The following is a 20,127-nucleotide window of genomic DNA, read 5'->3' as shown; positions in this document are numbered from 1 at the left end:
AATTATGATTACAATTAATTGAATTCCAATTGTCTTGAATTGAACTTTATTATCTAAGTGCCTTGAGATGACATTTGTTGTATTTGGCGCTATATAAATAAAAATGAATTCAATTGAACATGTATTTGTTACGATATAAAACATGCATTTGTTAAGATATAAGCGTTGCACCAAGGGGATAAGAACAACACTTACCATTTTCCATCGCCTCCAACAAAGACGTCGCCGTATCCACGCCACTCTCCTTGCCCCGGTTCGCCGGGCGGTGCCCGTAAATGCCGTCGATTTGGTCGAACCACTTCCATGTCTTTCGGTTTGACCCACTCCTGTGGTCCTTTACCTGCCCTCTCACCCTCTCAGAGGATTGCTTACAAATGAACTGACACTGGATAAGCCATCACCAAGGCAACCGGTGGGTGTCTCCATCGCCTTCCTTGCGTTATCAGTTCCCAGTCAATGTGTCTCCATATTGATTGTGTTTTAAGATTCTGAAAAACTAGTTGAAGGCTGCAGTTTGTCCATTCTACTCAGCAAACCTACTTTGGACTCATTCAATTGTCTCAGAGCTGCAGATAAACACTGTTAAAGAATGTTACTGTGAAAGCTGCTGTTAACCCAATAACTATTCAGAACAGGCCTCAGGTTTTTGGCTACAGTTGATTTCCACATTATTTCTTGGTGTTGAGTGTTTCTTTTAAAAGGGTTAGGGTCAGAAAATGGTGAATAAATGTTGAATAAAATGCCTGCCAGGGTTCATCTTAAAGTTTTTTTCTTTTCCCTCACCAACAGTCACATCAATTTTAAAACTTTTGGGAACTTTTACTTGATCTTTCATTAAGTTTACAGGTAAATAGTTCAGAAAGCATTCAGATTCTTTTATCTTCTATTTTGTATATTTATTTTTGGATTGGATTTCTGTTCTCGTCATTCATAATGATCGAGTGAAAACGGTGAGTAAAGAAGGGATGTATCTTAATTCAATTCAATTCATTTTTATTTATATAGCGCCAAATACAACAAATGTCATCTCAAGGCACTTAGATAGTAAAGTCCAATTCAAGCCAATTGGAATTCAATTCATTGTAATCATAATTATTCATAAAATAATCCAATTCGTTCATATAGAGCCAATTCAAAAACAATTTCCTAGCTAAGAAAACCAACAGATTGCACTGAAAACTTTTTCTTTTTCGGTCCAATCTCCCGTCCTGAGCGTGCCTGAGGCGAAGAAACAGGAAGAAACCTCTGGCAGAACCAGACTCAGGAAGGGTGGCCATCCGCCTCGACCAGCTGGGGTTTGAGAAGACAGAAGGGGGGGGGGGGGGCACTGTAACACCATTCAAAGGATATCTGTTGGAACAGGGAAACACGAGTTAATGACCACATTAATGTCACATATACATAAAGAGAGTAAAGTGAGGAAAGGTGTGACAGATGAGGCCCCCCAGCAGTCTGGGCCTATAGCAGCTTAACTATGGGATGTTTCAGGGTCACCTGAGCCATCCCTAACTATAAGCTTTATAAAAAAGGAAAGTTTTAAGCCTGGTCTTAAAAGTGGAAAGGGTGTCTGCTTCCCGGACATTTACTGGCAGCTTATTCCACAGAGAGGGGCCTGATAACTGAAGGCTCTGCCTCCCATTCTACTTTTAGAAACTCTGGGAACCTCAAGTAAACCTGCAGTTTGGGAACGAAGTGCTCTGTTAGGAAAATATCTTACAATGAGATCTTTAAGATATGATGGAGCTCGGTCATTAAGAGCTTTATATGTAAGGAGAAGAATCTTAAATTCTATTCTGAATTTAACAGGGAGCCAATGAAGAGAAGCTAAAACTGGAGAAATATGATCTCTCCTGTTAGTTCTCATCAGAACTCTGGCTGCAGCATTTTGGATCAGCTGGAGGCTTTTCAGAGAATATGTGGGACAGCCCAATAATAAAGAATTACAGTAGTCCAATCTTGAAGTAACAAATGCATGGACTAGTTTTTCTGCATCACTCTGAGGCAAGATGTTCCTGATTTTAACAATATTACAAAGATGAAAGAAGGCAGTCCTAGAAACCTTTTTATATGCGAGTCAAATGATAAATTCTGGTCAAAAATAACTCCAAGGTTCCTCACTGTAGAACTAGAAGCCAAGGAAATACCATCTAGAGTAACTATATAGCTAGACAATATCTCCCTGAAGCGCTCAGGTCCAAAGATAACGACTTCAGTTTTGTCTGAATTTAGAAGCAGACAGTTCTGAGTCATCCAGGTCTTTATGTCTTTAAGACATGCTTGTAGTCTGACCAACCTATTGGGTTCATCTGGTTTTATAGATAAGTACAGCTGAGTATCATCAGCATAGCAATGGAAATTTATGCCATGCTGTCTAATAATGTTACCTAATGGAAGCATGTATAAAGTGAAAAGAATCGGTCCAAGCACAGAACCCTGAGGAACTCCATGACTTACTCTGGTGTGTGAGGAAGATTCTTCATTTACAAGAACAAACTGAAATCTATCAGATAAATATGACTTAAACCAGCCTAATGCAGTTCCTTTAATCCCAATAACATGTTCAAGTCTGTGTAATAAGATACTGTGATCGACCGTATCAAATGCAGCACTGAGATCCAACAGGACAAGCACAGACACAAGTCCGCTATCAGAGGCTAAGAGGAGATCATTGGTATCTTAGGCCCCTGAACTCTTTGGCAGTAGTTACAGCTTCTTGGTGAATCTTGGCAGGCCAGGGAACCCTTTCCTTCCCATCTGCCCCTCTCAGTTGGATCCAGAGGTTTACATCTGGGCTTGGGCTGGACACCCGGCCTTGAGCCAACCCAGCACTGCTTTTTGCTGCATGCACCTATTTCTTTTTGCCTGTGTCATTTCACAAGTCATCTTATGAGTACATTTTATGAATCAAATAGTAGTTTGATCCATCATCACAAATTTCAGATTACCAGACATTCTTGGAGAGTTCAAATTCTTGTTGCTAAGGTGGGCTGTATAAGACCCCAAAGAGATTCTAATGGGCTAGATCTGGATGAAGAGAGGCCCAGTTGTCTGAGCTGCTGAAAGATGAATGGCTGTGTCACTGACTGAAAGACTTTCACCAATGACAGTCACAGATTCCGACTTTAAGTGTCTGACAGCATTCAGAATGGGAGAGCTGGACGTGTTCACCATGAGAGAAGTCTGTGCTGCAGGTGAGGGGTTGCAGGGAGATGGCAGGGAGATGGCATCAGGGAAATGGCATCAGAGAGATAATATAGCAATTGTATACACACACAAACACACCTTTAAATTAAAACTGGCTGAACATCTTGATTATCTGCAGTAAGTAACAGCAACACAGCACAAACTAAAGTGCACAATGAGTATGGCTCTGCCAGCCATAATCATCCTAGCTGAGGTCAGAAATATAATGGACCGTAAGGCTTTGATACGGCTCCGCTGTACGGCTTGACCACATGTCTGTTGTAGCCGCAAAAAACTCAACAGCCTTCAACTCTGCTGCCACTCTCTGTCTACACTGCATATGTCGCTCTGGTAGGGCATTCTGACTGAAATACGTGCAGGAGGGCATTCTGTACCTCTTATCCAGTGTAGTTACCAAATTATTGAACCCAGGCTTGGTCACCGTATTGACGGGCATCATGTCTTTCGCGATGCATTGGGTTACTGCTTCGGTGATTTCCGCGTGCCGTTTTGAAGTGCATTCATATGGCGTAACACCTTCAAACAGTTCGTCAGTGATCCTTACCGAGTAACGTCATTAGGATTATTCTGCACACTGCTTGATTTTTTTTTTTTAGCCATACATCTATCATACACTGTTTTGTGCTGCGTTTTTAGGTGCTGGTAAAGGTTGGTAGTGTTGCCCCATGATGTACCAACGCTGACCAGGCAGGTTTTACACAGTACCTGACTCTGTGCAACATCTTCTTTCTTAAAACCAAAATAGTCCCACACGACTGATGTGCAGTTCCTCTTTGAAACTAGCATCCCCGCAGGGTCTGGTTCTGTTGAGCCTGAGGCCATTGTGTAGGTTACAGCTTTGCTTGCGAGTTCTCTCCGGTAGACTGTTTCATAACTTTGCTCCCCGTGTCACGTGACCAGAGTGCAGCCTCTATGGTTAGACAATCTCGTTTGATCATATCACATGTTTTACCCGCGCATGTCACGTGCACAGAGTATAATCACAGCCTTTGCGATCAGAAAATTGCACTTGGTCAAATCGCGATATTATCGCAAATGCAATATATCGTTCAGCCCTAGTGAGATGGCATCAGAGAGATGGCATCGGAGAGAGCAGAGCCTGCTGCAGTGGAGGAGTGGAGTAATGTGCCACAGACAGTGGTTAGTGTTGCACACTGCTTTCTGAATTGTGGCAGGGAAATGATGCAAAGCTTTCACAAACCACAGTCATGTGTAGCACAACAAGCATGTCTCCAACAGGTAGATTCTTGTCTTTACACGCCAGCCTGTTGACTTTGTGTTTCTTCTGCTACTAGTTCAGCTGATTCTTAATGGATCCCAACCTTATAAGCAGGTCCAATTTGAAATGCAAAGCAACTATGTATTTGCTCTGAGGAAGTGTTTTTTCTTCACAGTGAAAGCTCACAGATCCACCCAGGGTCAGTCTGAGCTTCAAAGCCTTCTCATTCTGGTTGTGGATGGAAGATGACGGTCCAAGCTGTGTATAGGTGGGACTGCCTGCTGTGAAAAGGCTCTTTCCCATCAGTGCTGCTTTGCACCATATCATAGCTGGAAAATCACCGGTATACACCTCAAAAGTAGAATGATTCGGCCCGAGTTTAAGGATCTCACTTTTGTCTTTAAAATCAAACTCTGGGCTTCTCTACACAATCATTTCAGAATTGGATGAACCCATCTCTGCTTGCTTTGAATATAATATGAATATAAACTGACTGTTTGTGTGCTGTTTGTGTGGAGGTTCAGCCGGCTCAGTTCATCTGAGGACAGGAGCATCATGATGATGAGTCACCTGGCTTTAAACCTTCAGCAGTTGTTGCTGTTCTGCTCACTCTTGTTGGAGGTGGGGGGTTGAATCAAGAGTAGGAAGAAATTCTGTTCATATCAGACTGCTGTTCAGAATCCAAATTGAAGGTGAGCTGGCTGTGAGCTTCTGTCCATTTTTCTTTTTTTTTCGGGATAAATAATTGAATCCCTATTTGCTGGGATAGTGGGCTACTAGTATAAGTGACAGTTATCAGAGAACTAAAGCTGAACAGCTGCATTAGGATGAATTGAGATAATGTGGTCAGACCTGAAAGACGAGTCTGTGGGTTGCAGTTTAAAGCCTGAGTACATTCCAAGAGAGACTTCAGTGGAAATATGGTGTGAGAGGACATCCACCCAGTATTTTTCTGCCATTGTAAGATCGGACATGGAGTAAGTTTCCAGTAAGGCTTATGGTGCAGGAGGTGCGTCCTCACACGAACAGACACATGCCCGTTCAGATTAGAAGTCATCACAGACTCTGGACTCCCAGCAGCCCCAGCAGCAGCCCCAGCAGCAGCCCCAGCAGCAGCCCCAGCAGCAGCCCCAGCAGCAGCCCCAGCAGCAGCAGCAGCCCCAGCAGCAGCCCCAGCAGCAGCCCCAGCAGTAGCCCCAGCAGCAGCCCCAGCAGCAGCAGTAGCCCCAGCAGCAGCCCCAGCAGCAGCCCCAGCAGTAGCCCCAGCAGCAGCAGCAGCCCCAGCAGCAGCAGCAGCCCCAGCAGCAGCCCCAGCAGCAGCAGCAGCCCCAGCAGCAGCCTCAGCAGCAGCCCCAGCAGCAGCCCCAGCAGCAGCCCCAGCAGCAGCCCCAGCAGCAGCCTCAGCAGTCTCAGCAGCAGCCTCAGCAGCAGCCTCAGCAGCAGCCTCAGCAGCAGCCCCAGCAGCAGCCTCAGCAGCAGCCCCAGCAGCAGCCCCAGCAGCAGCCTCAGCAGCAGCCCCAGCAGTCTCAGCACCAGCCCCAGCAGCAGCCCCAGCAGCAGCCCTAGCAGTCTCAGCACCAGCCCCAGCAGCAGCCCTAGCAGCAGCCTCAGCAGCAGCCCCAGCAGCAGCCCCAGCAGCCTCAGCAGCAGCCCCGGCAGCAGCCCCAGCACCAGCCCCAGCAGCAGCCCCAGCACCAGCCCCAGCAGCAGCCCTAGCAGCAGCCCCAGCAGCAGCCCCAGCAGTCTCAGCAGCAGCCCCGGCAGCAGCCCCAGCACCAGCCCCAGCAGCAGCCCTAGCAGCAGCCCCAGCAGCAGCCCCAGCAGCAGCCCCAGCAGCAGCCCCAGCAGTCTCAGCAGCAGCCCCAGCAGCAGCCCCAGCAGCAGCCTCAGCAGCAGCCCCAGCAGCAGCCTCAGCAGCAGTCTCAGCAGCAGCCCCAGCAGCAGCCCCAGCAGCAGCCTCAGCAGCAGCCCCAGCAGCAGCCTCAGCAGCAGTCTCAGCAGCAGCCTCAGCAGCAGTCTCAGCAGCAGCCCCAGCAGCAGCCCCACCAGCAGCCTCAGCAGCAGCCTCAGCAGCAGCCTCAGCAGCAGCCCCAGCAGTCTCAGCACCAGCCCCAGCAGCAGCCCCAGCAGCAGCCCCAGCAGTCTCAGCACCAGCCCCAGCAGCAGCCCCAGCAGCAGCCCTAGCAGCAGCCTCAGCAGCAGCCCCAGCAGTCTCAGCACCAGCCCCAGCAGCAGCCCTAGCAGCAGCCCCACCAGCAGCCCCAGCAGCAGTCTCAGCAGCAGCCTCAGCAGCAGCCCCGGCAGCAGCCCCAGCAGCAGCCCCAGCAGTCTCAGCAGCAGTCCCAGCAGCAGCCCCAGCAGCAGCCCCAGCAGCAGCCCCAGCAGCAGCCCCAGCAGTCTCAGCAGCAGCCCCAGCAGCAGCCCCAGCAGCAGCCCCAGCAGCAGCCCCAGCAGCAGCCCCAGCAGCAGCCCCAGCAGCAGCCTCAGCACCAGCCCCAGCAGCAGCCCCAGCAGCAGCCCTAGCAGCAGCCTCAGCAGCCTCAGCAGCCCCCGCAGCCCCGGCAGCAGCCTCAGCAGCCTCAGCAGCCTCAGCAGCCCCCCGTCTGTGCACATGTGTACGGCTTTGCTGTGAAAACATCTTTAGCTTTTTTAATGAGTCTGTCCAGCTGCTGTCAGGACATTTCAAGCTGAATCTTCCTGGTGTAGAACAGCTTTGACCCACTTCATTTTTTTCTTAAGTGCATCCATTTTAGGCAATAACTGAAGGTAGATTTGGGCTTAGTATTCACTCACTTTTACTCCCACAGTTTGGTTGCATTTTAGATCCTCTTTGAGCATTATTTTGGTGTACCAGCACATAAACACCTTGCCTTCCCAACCTGAACAGGACCCGGACAGAGAGGTCTGCTGTCACCCTGCAGGGGAACAGGGGCTCCGTTGTGTGGCCCCCCGGCAGTCATAAATGTGCTGCTTGCAGAAAACAGAGGCTCACTTGCAATTGCAAACTGGAGAGTGCTCATTGTTTGGTGAGAGTGCAGCAAGCCTTCAGTGCCTGCCAGTCCTGCAGAGATGATGTCATTGTTTGAGACTGACCGTGGTGCCCCTCAACCTCCCACCCCCTACACACACACACACACACACACACACTCACACTCACACTCAAACACACACACACACACACACACACACACTCACACTCACACACACACACACACTCACACTCACACTCACACACACACACACACACACACACACACACACACAGCTCCCCTTGCAGCTGAATAATGGAGATCTCAGGAGAGGGGAGTGCAGTGCCCAGGCATTCTGTTGTTGTGTTCCCCTCATGAGTCGCACCGGACACTGAGCCAAACTCCTCCATGCCACCAGAAGGGTATCAAAGTGCCAGGGGGGTAGGGAGGAAGAGGAGGAATGCAGCAGTGATGATGGTTCGGGTTAATGCTGTAAAGCCTGGCCTGAAAACAATCTTTTGGGAAATCTAGGGTCAAGTGAGATGGAAAGGGATAACACAGCCGCCAGATGTGCGTGCATTTGCCCTGAGAAGTCTCTAGTTTATTGGAATAGAGACTGTTCTAAAAGCACCGTCTGGATTTGGATTCTTCCCATTGATGTTTCACTTACTCAATGCTAATCCTTTGCTGATCATTTCATGCCTTCAAATGTCCACTATGAATGGTTAACCCAAGATCCTGCTGTGATGTTTCACATCAAGGCTCTTAATGTTAAACGTTGCCATGACAATGAACATGCTTATTGAGTGCTAAACACAGGTATATAAAAGGTATACAGTAAGTACTCCATCTAGATTTCTGAGGCTTAGGTAATCAGAATAGTTTCTGAGTAATGGCAGACAGTCGGATGAAGCCCCTGCAGCCACACAGACAACAGGGCCGTTTTTATTTGGGTCCAAGCACCAATAAGGAATGTGGCCGCTGTCTCAGCTGCGTGTGATGACTTGTTGAGAAAAATCTTGCTGTCTGATCAGACTGCCATTCAAACAAGAAATAGTTATTATGTTGAATGTGTGGTAAGAACAGATAAAGAGCTCCGGAAAGTCCAACATTCTTCTCATAGAATTTCTTCTTATTTACAGGATTATGCTTGTTTGGAACACACCAGCTTCCTGGTCAAGTCAGTTCAGCTTTATTTGTCTTTTCAGCCACATTCCCAGTATACAGTGAGATGAAACAAAGTCCTCACAGGGCCATGTTGGAAAAGAACACAGTGAGTGTGTTAAAGCAGATAACGAGGACATCTTAATAAAGAATTAGAAAGTTAGTGATGGCTTTTCTTCTGAGGCATTTAAAGGGATAGTTCGCCTCTTTTGACATGAAGCTGCGTTCATAGAGCTGCGTTCTTAGAGCTGCGTTCTTAGAGCTGCGTTCATAGAGCTGCGTTCTTAGAGCTGCGTTCTTAGAGCTGCGTTCATAGAGCTGCGTTCTTAGAGCTGCGTTCTTAGAGCTGCGTTCATAGAGCTGCGTTCTTAGAGCTGCGTTCATAGAGCTGCGTTCTTAGAGCTGCGTTCATAGAGCTGCGTTCTTAGAGCTGCGTTCATAGAGCTGCGTTCTTAGAGCTGCGTTCATAGAGCTGCGTTCATAGAGCTGCGTTCAAAGAGCTGCGTTCAAAGAGCTGCGTTCTTAGAGCTGCGTTCTTAGAGCTGCATTCTTAGAGCTGCGTTCAAAGAGCTGCGTTCTTAGAGCTGCGGTCATAGAGCTGCGTTCATAGAGCTGCGTTCTTAGAGCTGCGTTCATAGAGCTGCGTTCTTAGAGCTGCGTTCATAGAGCTGCGTTCAAAGAGCTGCGTTCAAAGAGCTGCGTTCTTAGAGCTGCGTTCATAGAGCTGCGTTCATAGAGCTGCGTTCAAAGAGCTGCGTTCAAAGAGCTGCGTTCTTAGAGCTGCGTTCTTAGAGCTGCGTTCTTAGAGCTGCGTTCAAAGAGCTGCGTTCTTAGAGCTGCTTTCAAAGAGCTGCGTTCTTAGAGCTGCGTTCTTAGAGCTGCGTTCTTAGAGCTGCGTTCATAGAGCTGCGTTCATAGAGCTGCGTTCAAAGAGCTGCGTTCAAAGAGCTGCGTTCTTAGAGCTGCGTTCAAAGAGCTGCGTTCTTAGAGCTGCGTTCTTAGAGCTGCGTTCATAGAGCTGCGTTCAAAGAGCTGCGTTCAAAGAGCTGCGTTCAAAGAGCTGCGTTCATAGAGCTGCGTTCATAGAGCTGCGTTCTTAGAGCTGCGTTCATAGAGCCGCGTTCTTAGAGCCGCGTTCTTAGAGCCGCGTTCTTAGAGCCGCGTTCATAGAGCCGCGTTCTTAGAGCCGCGTTCTTAGAGCCGCGTTCTTAGAGCTGCGTTCATAGAGCTGCGTTCAAAGAGCTGCGTTCAAAGAGCTGCGTTCAAAGAGCTGCGTTCATAGAGCTGCGTTCATAGAGCTGCGTTCTTAGAGCTGCGTTCATAGAGCCGCGTTCTTAGAGCCGCGTTCTTAGAGCTGCGTTCTTAGAGCCGCGTTCATAGAGCCGCGTTCTTAGAGCCGCGTTCATAGAGCCGCGTTCATAGAGCCGCGTTCTTAGAGCCGCGTTCATAGAGCCGCGTTCATAGAGCCGCGTTCTTAGAGCCGCGTTCATAGAGCCGCGTTCTTAGAGCTGCGTTCTTAGAGCTGCGTTCATAGAGCTGCGTTCATAGAGCTGCGTTCTTAGAGCTGCGTTCATAGAGCTGCGTTCAAAGAGCTGCGTTCTTAGAGCTGCGTTCATAGAGCTGCGTTCAAAGAGCTGCGTTCAAAGAGCTGCGTTCATAGAGCTGCGTTCATAGAGCTGCGTTCATAGAGCTGCGTTCTTAGAGCTGCGTTCATAGAGCTGCGTTCATAGAGCTGCGTTCTTAGAGCTGCGTTCTTAGAGCTGCGTTCATAGAGCTGCGTTCATAGAGCTGCGTTTTTAGAGCTGCGTTATTAGAGCTGCGTTCATAGACCTGCGTTCTTAGAGCTGCGTTCTTAGAGCTGCGTTCAAAGAGCTGCGTTCATAGAGCTGCGTTCAAAGAGCTGCGTTCAAAGAGCTGCGTTCAAAGAGCTGCGTTCTTAGAGCTGCGTTCAAAGAGCTGCGTTCATAGAGCTGCGTTCTTAGAGCTGCGTTCTTAGAGCTGCGTTCATAGAGCTGCGTTCAAAGAGCTGCGTTCAAAGAGCTGCGTTCTTAGAGCTGCGTTCATAGAGCTGCGTTCATAGAGCTGCGTTCAAAGAGCTGCGTTCAAAGAGCTGCGTTCTTAGAGCTGCGTTCAAAGAGCTGCGTTCTTAGAGCTGCGTTCTTAGAGCTGCGTTCAAAGAGCTGCGTTCTTAGAGCTGCTTTCAAAGAGCTGCGTTCTTAGAGCTGCGTTCTTAGAGCTGCGTTCTTAGAGCTGCGTTCATAGAGCTGCGTTCATAGAGCTGCGTTCAAAGAGCTGCGTTCAAAGAGCTGCGTTCTTAGAGCTGCGTTCTTAGAGCTGCGTTCTTAGAGCTGCGTTCTTAGAGCTGCGTTCATAGAGCTGCGTTCAAAGAGCTGCGTTCAAAGAGCTGCGTTCAAAGAGCTGCGTTCATAGAGCTGCGTTCATAGAGCTGCGTTCTTAGAGCTGCGTTCATAGAGCTGCGTTCTTAGAGCCGCGTTCTTAGAGCTGCGTTCTTAGAGCCGCGTTCATAGAGCCGCGTTCTTAGAGCCGCGTTCATAGAGCCGCGTTCATAGAGCCGCGTTCTTAGAGCCGCGTTCATAGAGCTGCGTTCATAGAGCCGCGTTCTTAGAGCCGCGTTCATAGAGCTGCGTTCTTAGAGCTGCGTTCTTAGAGCTGCGTTCATAGAGCTGCGTTCATAGAGCTGTGTTCTTAGAGCTGCGTTCATAGAGCTGCGTTCAAAGAGCTGCGTTCTTAGAGCTGCGTTCATAGAGCTGCGTTCAAAGAGCTGCGTTCATAGAGCTGCGTTCATAGAGCTGCGTTCATAGAGCTGCGTTCTTAGAGCTGCGTTCATAGAGCTGCGTTCATAGAGCTGCGTTCATAGAGCTGCGTTCTTAGAGCTGCGTTCATAGAGCTGCGTTCATAGACCTGCGTTCTTAGAGCTGCGTTCATAGACCTGCGTTCTTAGAGCTGCGTTCTTAGAGCTGCGTTATTAGAGCTGCGTTCATAGACCTGCGTTCTTAGAGCTGCGTTCTTAGAGCTGCGTTCAAAGAGCTGCGTTCATAGAGCTGCGTTCAAAGAGCTGCGTTCAAAGAGCTGCGTTCTTAGAGCTGCGTTCTTAGAGCTGCGTTCAAAGAGCTGCGTTCTTAGAGCTGCGTTCATAGAGCTGCGTTCAAAGAGCTGCGTTCAAAGAGCTGCGTTCATAGAGCTGCGTTCATAGAGCTGCGTTCATAGAGCTGCGTTCATAGAGCTGCGTTCTTAGAGCTGCGTTCATAGAGCTGCGTTCTTAGAGCTGCGTTCATAGAGCTGCGTTCATAGAGCTGCGTTCATAGACCTGCATTCTTAGAGCTGCGTTCATAGAGCTGCGTTCATAGACCTGCGTTCTTAGAGCTGCGTTCTTAGAGCTGCTCTGTCCAAATGCGGCTATTGTTTCTGGGTTTCTGGGTTTAATTCTGTCAGCTGGTTGCATTGGAAGTCTGTCCTCTATGCCATAACTATGTAATCACTATTCAAACATTCTTTCCACAAGGTGTCCTTTCATTACCAGAAACTCAGGTGAAAAATGAACGTAGAGCTACTTTTGATTTGGAAAAAAACAGATCAGCTCCATATTATAAGAAAGAATCGTTCAAGAATAATTTTGATGATTTAATTGTTGGTTTTTGCAAATGCATAGAAAGTAATGCCTCTTTGTGTGAACATTCATTCTCTAACTCCCACAGTAGCTTCCCTCTCAGAAGTGAGGCAGTTTCCTCTTTCTGTACGGGCAGAGCAGCAGAGTAGAGCGACACTCACTTATTTTACAATCCTCTCATAGTATACCCACTTCTGTTGCTCGTTCCTGCCTTTATATGCTGTCAAACTCCTCAGTGACGAAAAGTTTTCACTAATTGGAGGGCATCATTTGATTCAGAATGAACAATGTGTGCCTGTCACCAGCTGCTTGTCAAAATGTCTAAAGCTCTGCTGAGAGAAACACAAAACTGGTTCATTCCTTACATGATGTACAGGTCAGAATGAATTACAATGACATTCCTCTGAAAATGGTCAGGTACAAGGACTGGAATGAAAATGGGTGAAAAAGCAGCCAAAGTGCCCTGTTGAAAGAAAAACTTTGAAAGATATTCTTAAAGGGATAATCCAGAGTAAAATGCACTTTAGATCAATTTACGGGATGTTGGGAGTACATACGTTGAGTTGACATCAAAATCATGTCATTCGGATGTGTTTTGAGAATTTCGATTTGACCGTTTTTAGCCAAAAGGCGTTAGCCTGGAGGTGACGGGGGCATATCAGGTATTTTTATACCTCTTCTACAGCTCCAAACAACATAACACTTACGTGGTAGTGAGTAGAGGGTCCCTAAAGCCAAACCGTAGTGTCCCGAGGTCTTCATGTGGTCGGATATAGAGTGCAGAATGAATTTAATCAAGCCAGTACCTGCTCTCAATCAGAGCCTCTTCCGTCAACAGGAGGCTACCTCACGCGAGACATCACGTCACGTGAGTCCGTAGTTGATTGCCGAGTGTGGAGTAACTCGCTCTGGAAAGTCACAATTTCGTTGCCGTTTTTTTTACAAACATAGTCCAGTATTTCTTTCGAAAGTGAAATGAAGTTGTATGCAACATCAAAGCCTAGCTTACCAACAGGTTGGAATTTTGAAATGTCACGTGACGTGATGTCACATGAAGTGAGCAGTTTAAGAACTGGTTTTGTTATGCATCCTGGGTGATCCAACCACACCTGGAACACTCTGGGTACTTGTATTCACATCTGGCATTACGGTGCTCCCCACATGTGTCCTGAGTTACCACCCGGCTTCATGAACAAATTGACACAAAGCTTAAAGCCAGAGTTATAGTTGACGGGTCGCTCACGGTGCAGCCGACCCGTGACGTCAAAATGGCGTTTCAGGCCTGGCGCTTGCCTTGAAAAGACGGCGCAGCGCACTGTCGTGCACCAGTCGATTTTTGTAACGACAAACCGGATGGACCGATGTGAGACCAGGCTCAGTGAGGAGGTGCGTTTGTACAGCAGCTGTACGACACTGCAGTGAAACAGCACAGGGAGCACGTAAACTCCCAAAACTGGTGCACAGAGATGGGCAGAACTTTGGGGAAAGAGGGAGAGTTCTGTAAGAATGTGTGGAAGAAGCTACGGGACAGATACGTGAAGGCAAAGAAGAGGGCAGAGACTCAAAAAGTGGTGATGCCGGGGGCTTCAGACCTTCACCTCTACTGACTGAATGGTCTTGACTGACGAACTTGGTGAAACACAGAAACACACGAAGCATTTCATCTTCCAGGTACTGCAGTAGCATCACTGATGACAGTGCTACAGAAGCATTGTTTTCTTCTCCACTTTCGTGGTTTTAGAGTAGTTAGCGGTAACCTTCATGTAGCAGCGACACCTCTGTGACGGAGAAAATTGCAACTACTGGCGCATCATCTCGCACAACCATATATAGCCGACAGGAAATCGTGACATCATCAACACCGCTGCAGCCATGCTAGAGGCTGAAGTCACAGTCAGCCCTCAGCTGAGCAGCAAACCAGTCAGCAGGATGATGAAGTTTACATTCACTGACCTGAACTATGTTTATTCAGACTTTAAAATGTTTCAGAGTTGTGTTTATTATTTAGAATGATTTGTTCTATATGTAACAGACACTATATGAGAGAAGTAAAAGGAGCATGGAATAATTGATTTGCAGAGCTGGGTGTCTTTTTTTAAACTCTTTCATACTGAATCAGTCTCCAAAGAAAAAACAGTGGAGGGCTGTAGCCTACTACAAAGCTAGTCGAGCACAGTCAATCTTGTAGGCTTGAGGGCTTTTATCTCACATGCATATGCATCGAATATTACCCTCAAGTGGAAAACTGTCATCATTTTGGAGGATTTCTGCACCACAAGCATAGGGTTAGGGTTTGGGTTCTGCATGTGTTTCCCGGACAGAAAAGCTTGATGAAGTTCCTCTTCTATTTACGAGCTCCTACAGAGGGCTTAAGTGAGGTCTGTTGGCGTTGCTAATCAGCTCTACAGAATGGATAAGGATGAGTTCTTCTGTAACAGTTAAGCCTGGTTTATAGTCGGTAACGCAAGACGCAACGCAAGACGCAAGCCGCAACGCAAGCCCTTGCGCGGTTGCAAGCCCCCCCTTGCGTGCTTGCGTGCGTCACCTCAATTTTCTAAACTTCACGCAAGACGCAAGCGCAAGCCACTGGCTGTGGTCGAAACCGCCTACTACTTGATCGATCTGACAGTATGCAGAGCATTTACACACAGTGCACTTCACTCCTGCCCGAGCCGAAATCAGCCGGCCTGAAAAGCTGATTTCCCTTAAGCTATAGGCTAAACTCTGTAAATATATAACTTTAGCAACATTTGAAACATTTTCAGGCGAGAAAGTAGTCGTTTAGACCCCCAAGGTGTTGAAAATCTGACAAAATACCGGCTATTTACAAGAAGAAGAAGAAGAAGCATGAATCCACTCGAAGAGAGACTTGCCAAAGAGGTCCTGGCGGTGAATTTCCTTTCATCGTAGTAGGCTTGTCATTGAAAAAACCCGCTACTTCACCTACTGTCCTGGCGGTGAATCGCCACGCAGCACACACAACCGCCGACAAAGCAAAATGAAGTATAAACGTCTCGAGCCATTAACATACGCGCAAGACCCAAGCGCAAGGGCAGTTAAAAGAAGTATAACTCAGCCTTCAGATGTAACACTGTCATGGATCATCAAGTACCTTCAATCAGCCTCTGAGACACAGTCTGAGCTGCCAAGTAAGATAGATTTATAAGGATAGAACCTGTACATAAGATTCCACAGAGCTGAGGGTCATTACAGCATTAGAATGGATCAGGACAAAAGAATTAGGCTATATGTTCTCATACCTTTTTAAGGAGATGTAACCTTCAAATATTCAAATTCCACTGCTTCGCCAGTCAAACAATGAGCATCTTCACAGCATTTGGGATGAAATGAGAAGAGAAAGCTTGTTTGTTGCTAATTCCCACCTGATGTTTCATGTTATATCAGTACTGCTGAGTCATCAGCAGCTTGGGCACACAGATTGTAGTAGTTCTGCTACTCGGACCGGTCTAACTTTCTCTTTAAACTCACTGCACTTCTTTAATGTTGCCACACCTTGTTACATTCATGCAACTGTAACTTCTGTGCTGGTTATATAGAACGGGCTTCATCACAGAACATAATGAGAAACAATGTTTGCTTCTCTGCAAATGAGCTGTTTGTGAGTGTGATAGAGCCATATCCACATCTTTTGTTTTTCTATGTTTTTGACATTCTGTAGGCCAACCTGAATGACTCTCATAACCAGATGGTGGTCCACTGGGCTGGAGAGAAGAGCAATGTTATTGTTGCCTTGGCCCGAGACAGTGCTGCAGCGACCGGGCCCAAAACCAGCTCTGTAAGTACACCTGTGCACATTCATGTTAAAGGAAATGTAGCATGTTCAGGAATTCTTATTTTCCATTGTAACCTCCTATTATAGTCTGACATTTCCATTTTTTAATGAAGTCAGTCATCAAAGTGTGTCAGTAAATCAGCAGGTGTGTGTTCATGCTTCTTCAATGTCTTTCTCCTGTTTTTCGTGATTTTTGAGCAAAAATGTATCTCCTTTGTCCTCCACAAAACACACACACACACACACACACACACACACACACACACACACACACACACACACAAACCATCTTTGTCAAGAACAGTGTCAGGAGCTCAATTTCTCAGCATATTTGATTCAATATTCCTCTATGAATGAGATATTGTATGAGATTCCATTATCTGTTGCAGAAAAAATGGAAAGATTAGTTAGTTTTTATATTAGGAAGTGGCTAGGTGTTCCTAGATGCTTAAGTACTGTGGCACTGTATGGGAAAGGCATACTCCAGCTCCCAGTATCTGGTCTAGTAGAGGAGTTTAAATGTACTAAAGTTAGGACAGAGCTCCTGTTAGCTGGGAGTAAAGATGTGGTAGTCAGTAAGGTGGTTCCAAACCCAACCAATGGGAGGAAGTGGAATCCAAGAATGCCAGCTTAGGAGGCAGAAGCAACATGCAGAGGAGCTCAGGAGGAAGGGTGGCGCTTCCACTCATGGCCTCCCCGGCCCACATGTCAAAGTGTTGCTGAGCAAGACCCAGAACCCACATTAAACACGGATGTGAATATGTTTGATAGAGAAAAACACTCTGCATGGTCTGTAATAGTGTGTGGGTGTGGGTGTGTGCAAGAAACATGGCTTCCTCAGGGACCACACTTCTCCATCTTCTTCTTCTTCATCCTCTCTTTGTCCACAGGTCTACGTGTCCTACGACTACGGGACGAATTTCGCCTTTGTCTCAGACAGGTTCCAGCTGTTGGGAGCCCAGCTGAAGGAGAGCAGCACGCAGGTCATCTCTCAGTTCTACCATAGTCCTGCAGACAACCGGAGGGTAGGTCCCCAGAAGTCCTCTACATACACATTCACTTCTGCTTGGAAGAGTCATATTTAGGATAGGTGTGTTAACAATAAAAACATTTGTCATGTGGTGCCATAGGTGCATATAAGCAGCAACTGAGTAAGCATAAGTACATAGCTATGATTGAAAGCCAGACAGTGTATTGGTGTTGAATATTAGCTGTGGTGTTAGTGGGGACACTCTCACAGAGAAAGCAACCGTTGGGTTTCATGCCAGTTGGATGGTGCCTGGGTCACTGTTCCCCATCTATGCATCTTCCACTGAGTAGCATTTACTGAACTCTATTGGGGGAAATGCAAAATAGTATTCATTAGTATGTTCGGATACAGGTCGTTTAGGCCATTGGCGTTTAGGCCGCAGGCGTTTAGGCCCCCCTGCAGTCGTTTAGGCCGACAGAGGAGTCGTTTAGGCCAGGCTACCTGAGCAGCTGAAATCTTTATTACTGTACATTCGTTATTATAAGATATAAGTCAGCTCTACTGGTCTGTCTGGGTAGCCTACATATCTATGGTAAATTATTTAATAACCAACTTTAGTGTGGAAACGTTTTTTTTATTTAATAAATGGTGATTTATAAATTCATAAAATTGTGGAAATAATCATCCGCATTGCCACATTCATTGGACAATAATGCTGTATAATACAAATTCGGTTAGCTTAACAATGCTAAATCGCGATCATGCTAACGAGCAGAAACGGACATTTTAAAGAGTGCAAATACACACCAGGAGCAAGAAAACACTATCAGAAAGGTAAGTAACATGTACATATTCATTTCACATCAGTATGAACATAACTTACATCGTCAGTGACTGCCGCACCGGTGTAAACATGTCGAATGGTGAACGTGAAGAAAGGAAGAGGAACTGCACAAACCGTCTTCAAAATAAAACAGCCACTTCAAATAATAACGAATGTACAATAATAAAGATTTCAGCTGCAGGTAGCCTGGCCTAAACGACTCCTATGTTGGCCTAAACGACTGCGGCCTAAACGCCAATGGCCTAAACGACCTGCTCCCGTATGTTCTTATGAGCGTTAAAACACCACACAATAAGAGGTTTTTTCCAAGGTCCATGATTGGCCATCAGAGATATCTGGAGTGTCACCGCCGCCATCGTTGGACTCTGGCGATGACCCCCCCCCCCCGATTCAACATGTAGAATCTGTTGCATCTGTCGGTGAGATCGTTTACTCTGATTGGCTGCTCAGCATTGGGAATGAGTGCATGAGAAGGCAGTGAGGATAGATGGCAAAAGGCTAACCAAACATGTCTACACAGTCCTGTCATGTTCCTTTCTCCATAGAAGATCCACTTTCACAATGTGGCCATGTGCAGGGAAAACATAGCAGACCTCCAGATGAAAAACATTGATTGAATAGTTAGATTATTGAATGATGAAATTATTTTAAAATTAAAAATTCAATTATTTCCCTTGTTAAATTAAATAATCTTGATTCTAGAAAGATCATTACCCAAACAACACAAAGCATACTGGTATGTTTGCTTCTTTTTGGACCTACAGCTTCCCTCATTGCATGATGCCGACTTGTGTCTTCTTGTGAAATCATAGACTGTACATCCAGCTGGCAGTTGGAAGTCAGCCTCTATGGCTCTTCTAAACTTTCAGCTGCCACCATTTTTTAGCGTATGTGCTTGGAGTCCTCCGAGGGTTAGGAGAGAGGTATTCAGGTGGACCAAATCTGCAACTTCACTGCTAGAAGTTTCAGATTTGAACCATTGCCACTAAATGCTACACAAAATGCACTCATTGGAGTGTTGAATGAGAATGTCCTTACTGTTAACATGCAATTCAATTCAATTCATTTTTATTTATATAGCGCCAAATACAACAAATGTCATCTCAAGGCACTTAGATAGTAAGTCCAATTCAAGCCAATTGGAATTCAATTAATTAATAATAATCATAATTCATAAAATAATCCAATTCGTTCATATAGAGCCAATTCAAAAACAATTTCCTAGCTAAGAAAACCAACAGATTGCACTGAAAACTTTTTGTTTTTCGGTCCAATCTCCCGGCCTGAGCGTGCCTGAGGCGACTGTGGAGAGAAACGACTCCCTTTTAACAGGAAGAAACCTCTGGCAGAACCAGACTCAGGAAGGGTGGCCATCCGCCTCCACCAGCTGGGGTTTGAGAAGACAGAAAGGGGGGGGGGGGCACTGTAACACCATTCAAAGGATATCTGTTGGAACAGGGAAACACGAGTTAATGACCACAATAATGTCACATATACATAAAGAGAGTAAAGTGAGGAAAGGTGTGACAGATGAGGCCCCCCAGCAGTCTAGGCCTATAGCAGCTTAACTATGGGATGTTTCAGGATTACCTGAGCCATCCCTATTCAAGGTAAACACAAGAAACTTGTGCTAACGAAAAAATAAATAATAAAAGAAAGGACCAGACTCAGTGAGTAATTCCCTATACTCCCTATATAGATCTGCTCCTCACACCACAACAACCATCTTTTTACAGCCACAAGCTACCTCAGCCTCTCACCAACTGCACACCAGTCACAGCGGGGTGGGGATGCAAACCCTGGTTCGGGTAGGGGGAGAAATAAAAGAGGTAAGATGAGCGGGAATGGGATTCAAACCCTGGTTCGGGTAGGGGGTAATGAAAGTATAGAAGGTGCCAGAGGTGGAGGCAGGACAAGACACACTATGCAAGTGAGATTGGAGGTTATTAGCCTAGCATAGAATCAAAAGTGGAAACAGGGGAACTGCTGGCAGGCTCTCTTCAAAGGGAACCAGTCCGCTTCAACACTGTGGAAAGAACATTGATAGTTGGAAATGAAAGCAGGGATATGATTTTAGAGCGGTATTGATTGTTACTCTTACTCGTTACTCTCTAAAGCTTATATTTTAGAGCGGTATTGATCGTTACTCTTACTCGTTACTCTCTAAAGCTTACATTTTAGAGCGGTATTGATCGTTACTCTTACTTGTTACTCTCTAAAGCTTACATTTTAGAGCGGTATTGATCGTTACTCTTACTCGTTATTCCCTAAAGCTTACATTTTAGAGCGGTATTTATCGTTACTCTTACTCGTTACTCTCTAAAGCTTACATTTTA

The 20,127-nt window shown here is 46.4% G+C and overlaps 1 protein-coding gene across 1 annotated transcript in view; it reads left to right on the top strand.

Moving 5' to 3' along the window:
- The window catches only part of sorl1 (sortilin-related receptor, L(DLR class) A repeats containing), a 137,569-nt gene that overhangs the window by 11,666 nt on the left and 105,776 nt on the right, over positions 1-20,127 (top strand). The window contains exons 2-3 of the mRNA XM_075474219.1: positions 15,864-15,980; positions 16,868-17,002. Coding sequence (XP_075330334.1) covers positions 15,864-15,980; positions 16,868-17,002 — 252 coding nt within the window. The remainder of the gene's footprint in view (positions 1-15,863; positions 15,981-16,867; positions 17,003-20,127) is intronic.

This window comes from Odontesthes bonariensis, chromosome 9, assembly GCF_027942865.1.
Source record: "Odontesthes bonariensis isolate fOdoBon6 chromosome 9, fOdoBon6.hap1, whole genome shotgun sequence".
Classification (NCBI taxonomy): domain Eukaryota; kingdom Metazoa; phylum Chordata; class Actinopteri; order Atheriniformes; family Atherinopsidae; genus Odontesthes; species Odontesthes bonariensis.
The sequence above is the reverse complement of the archived record's forward strand: the minus strand, read 5'-3'. Positions and strand labels throughout refer to the sequence as shown.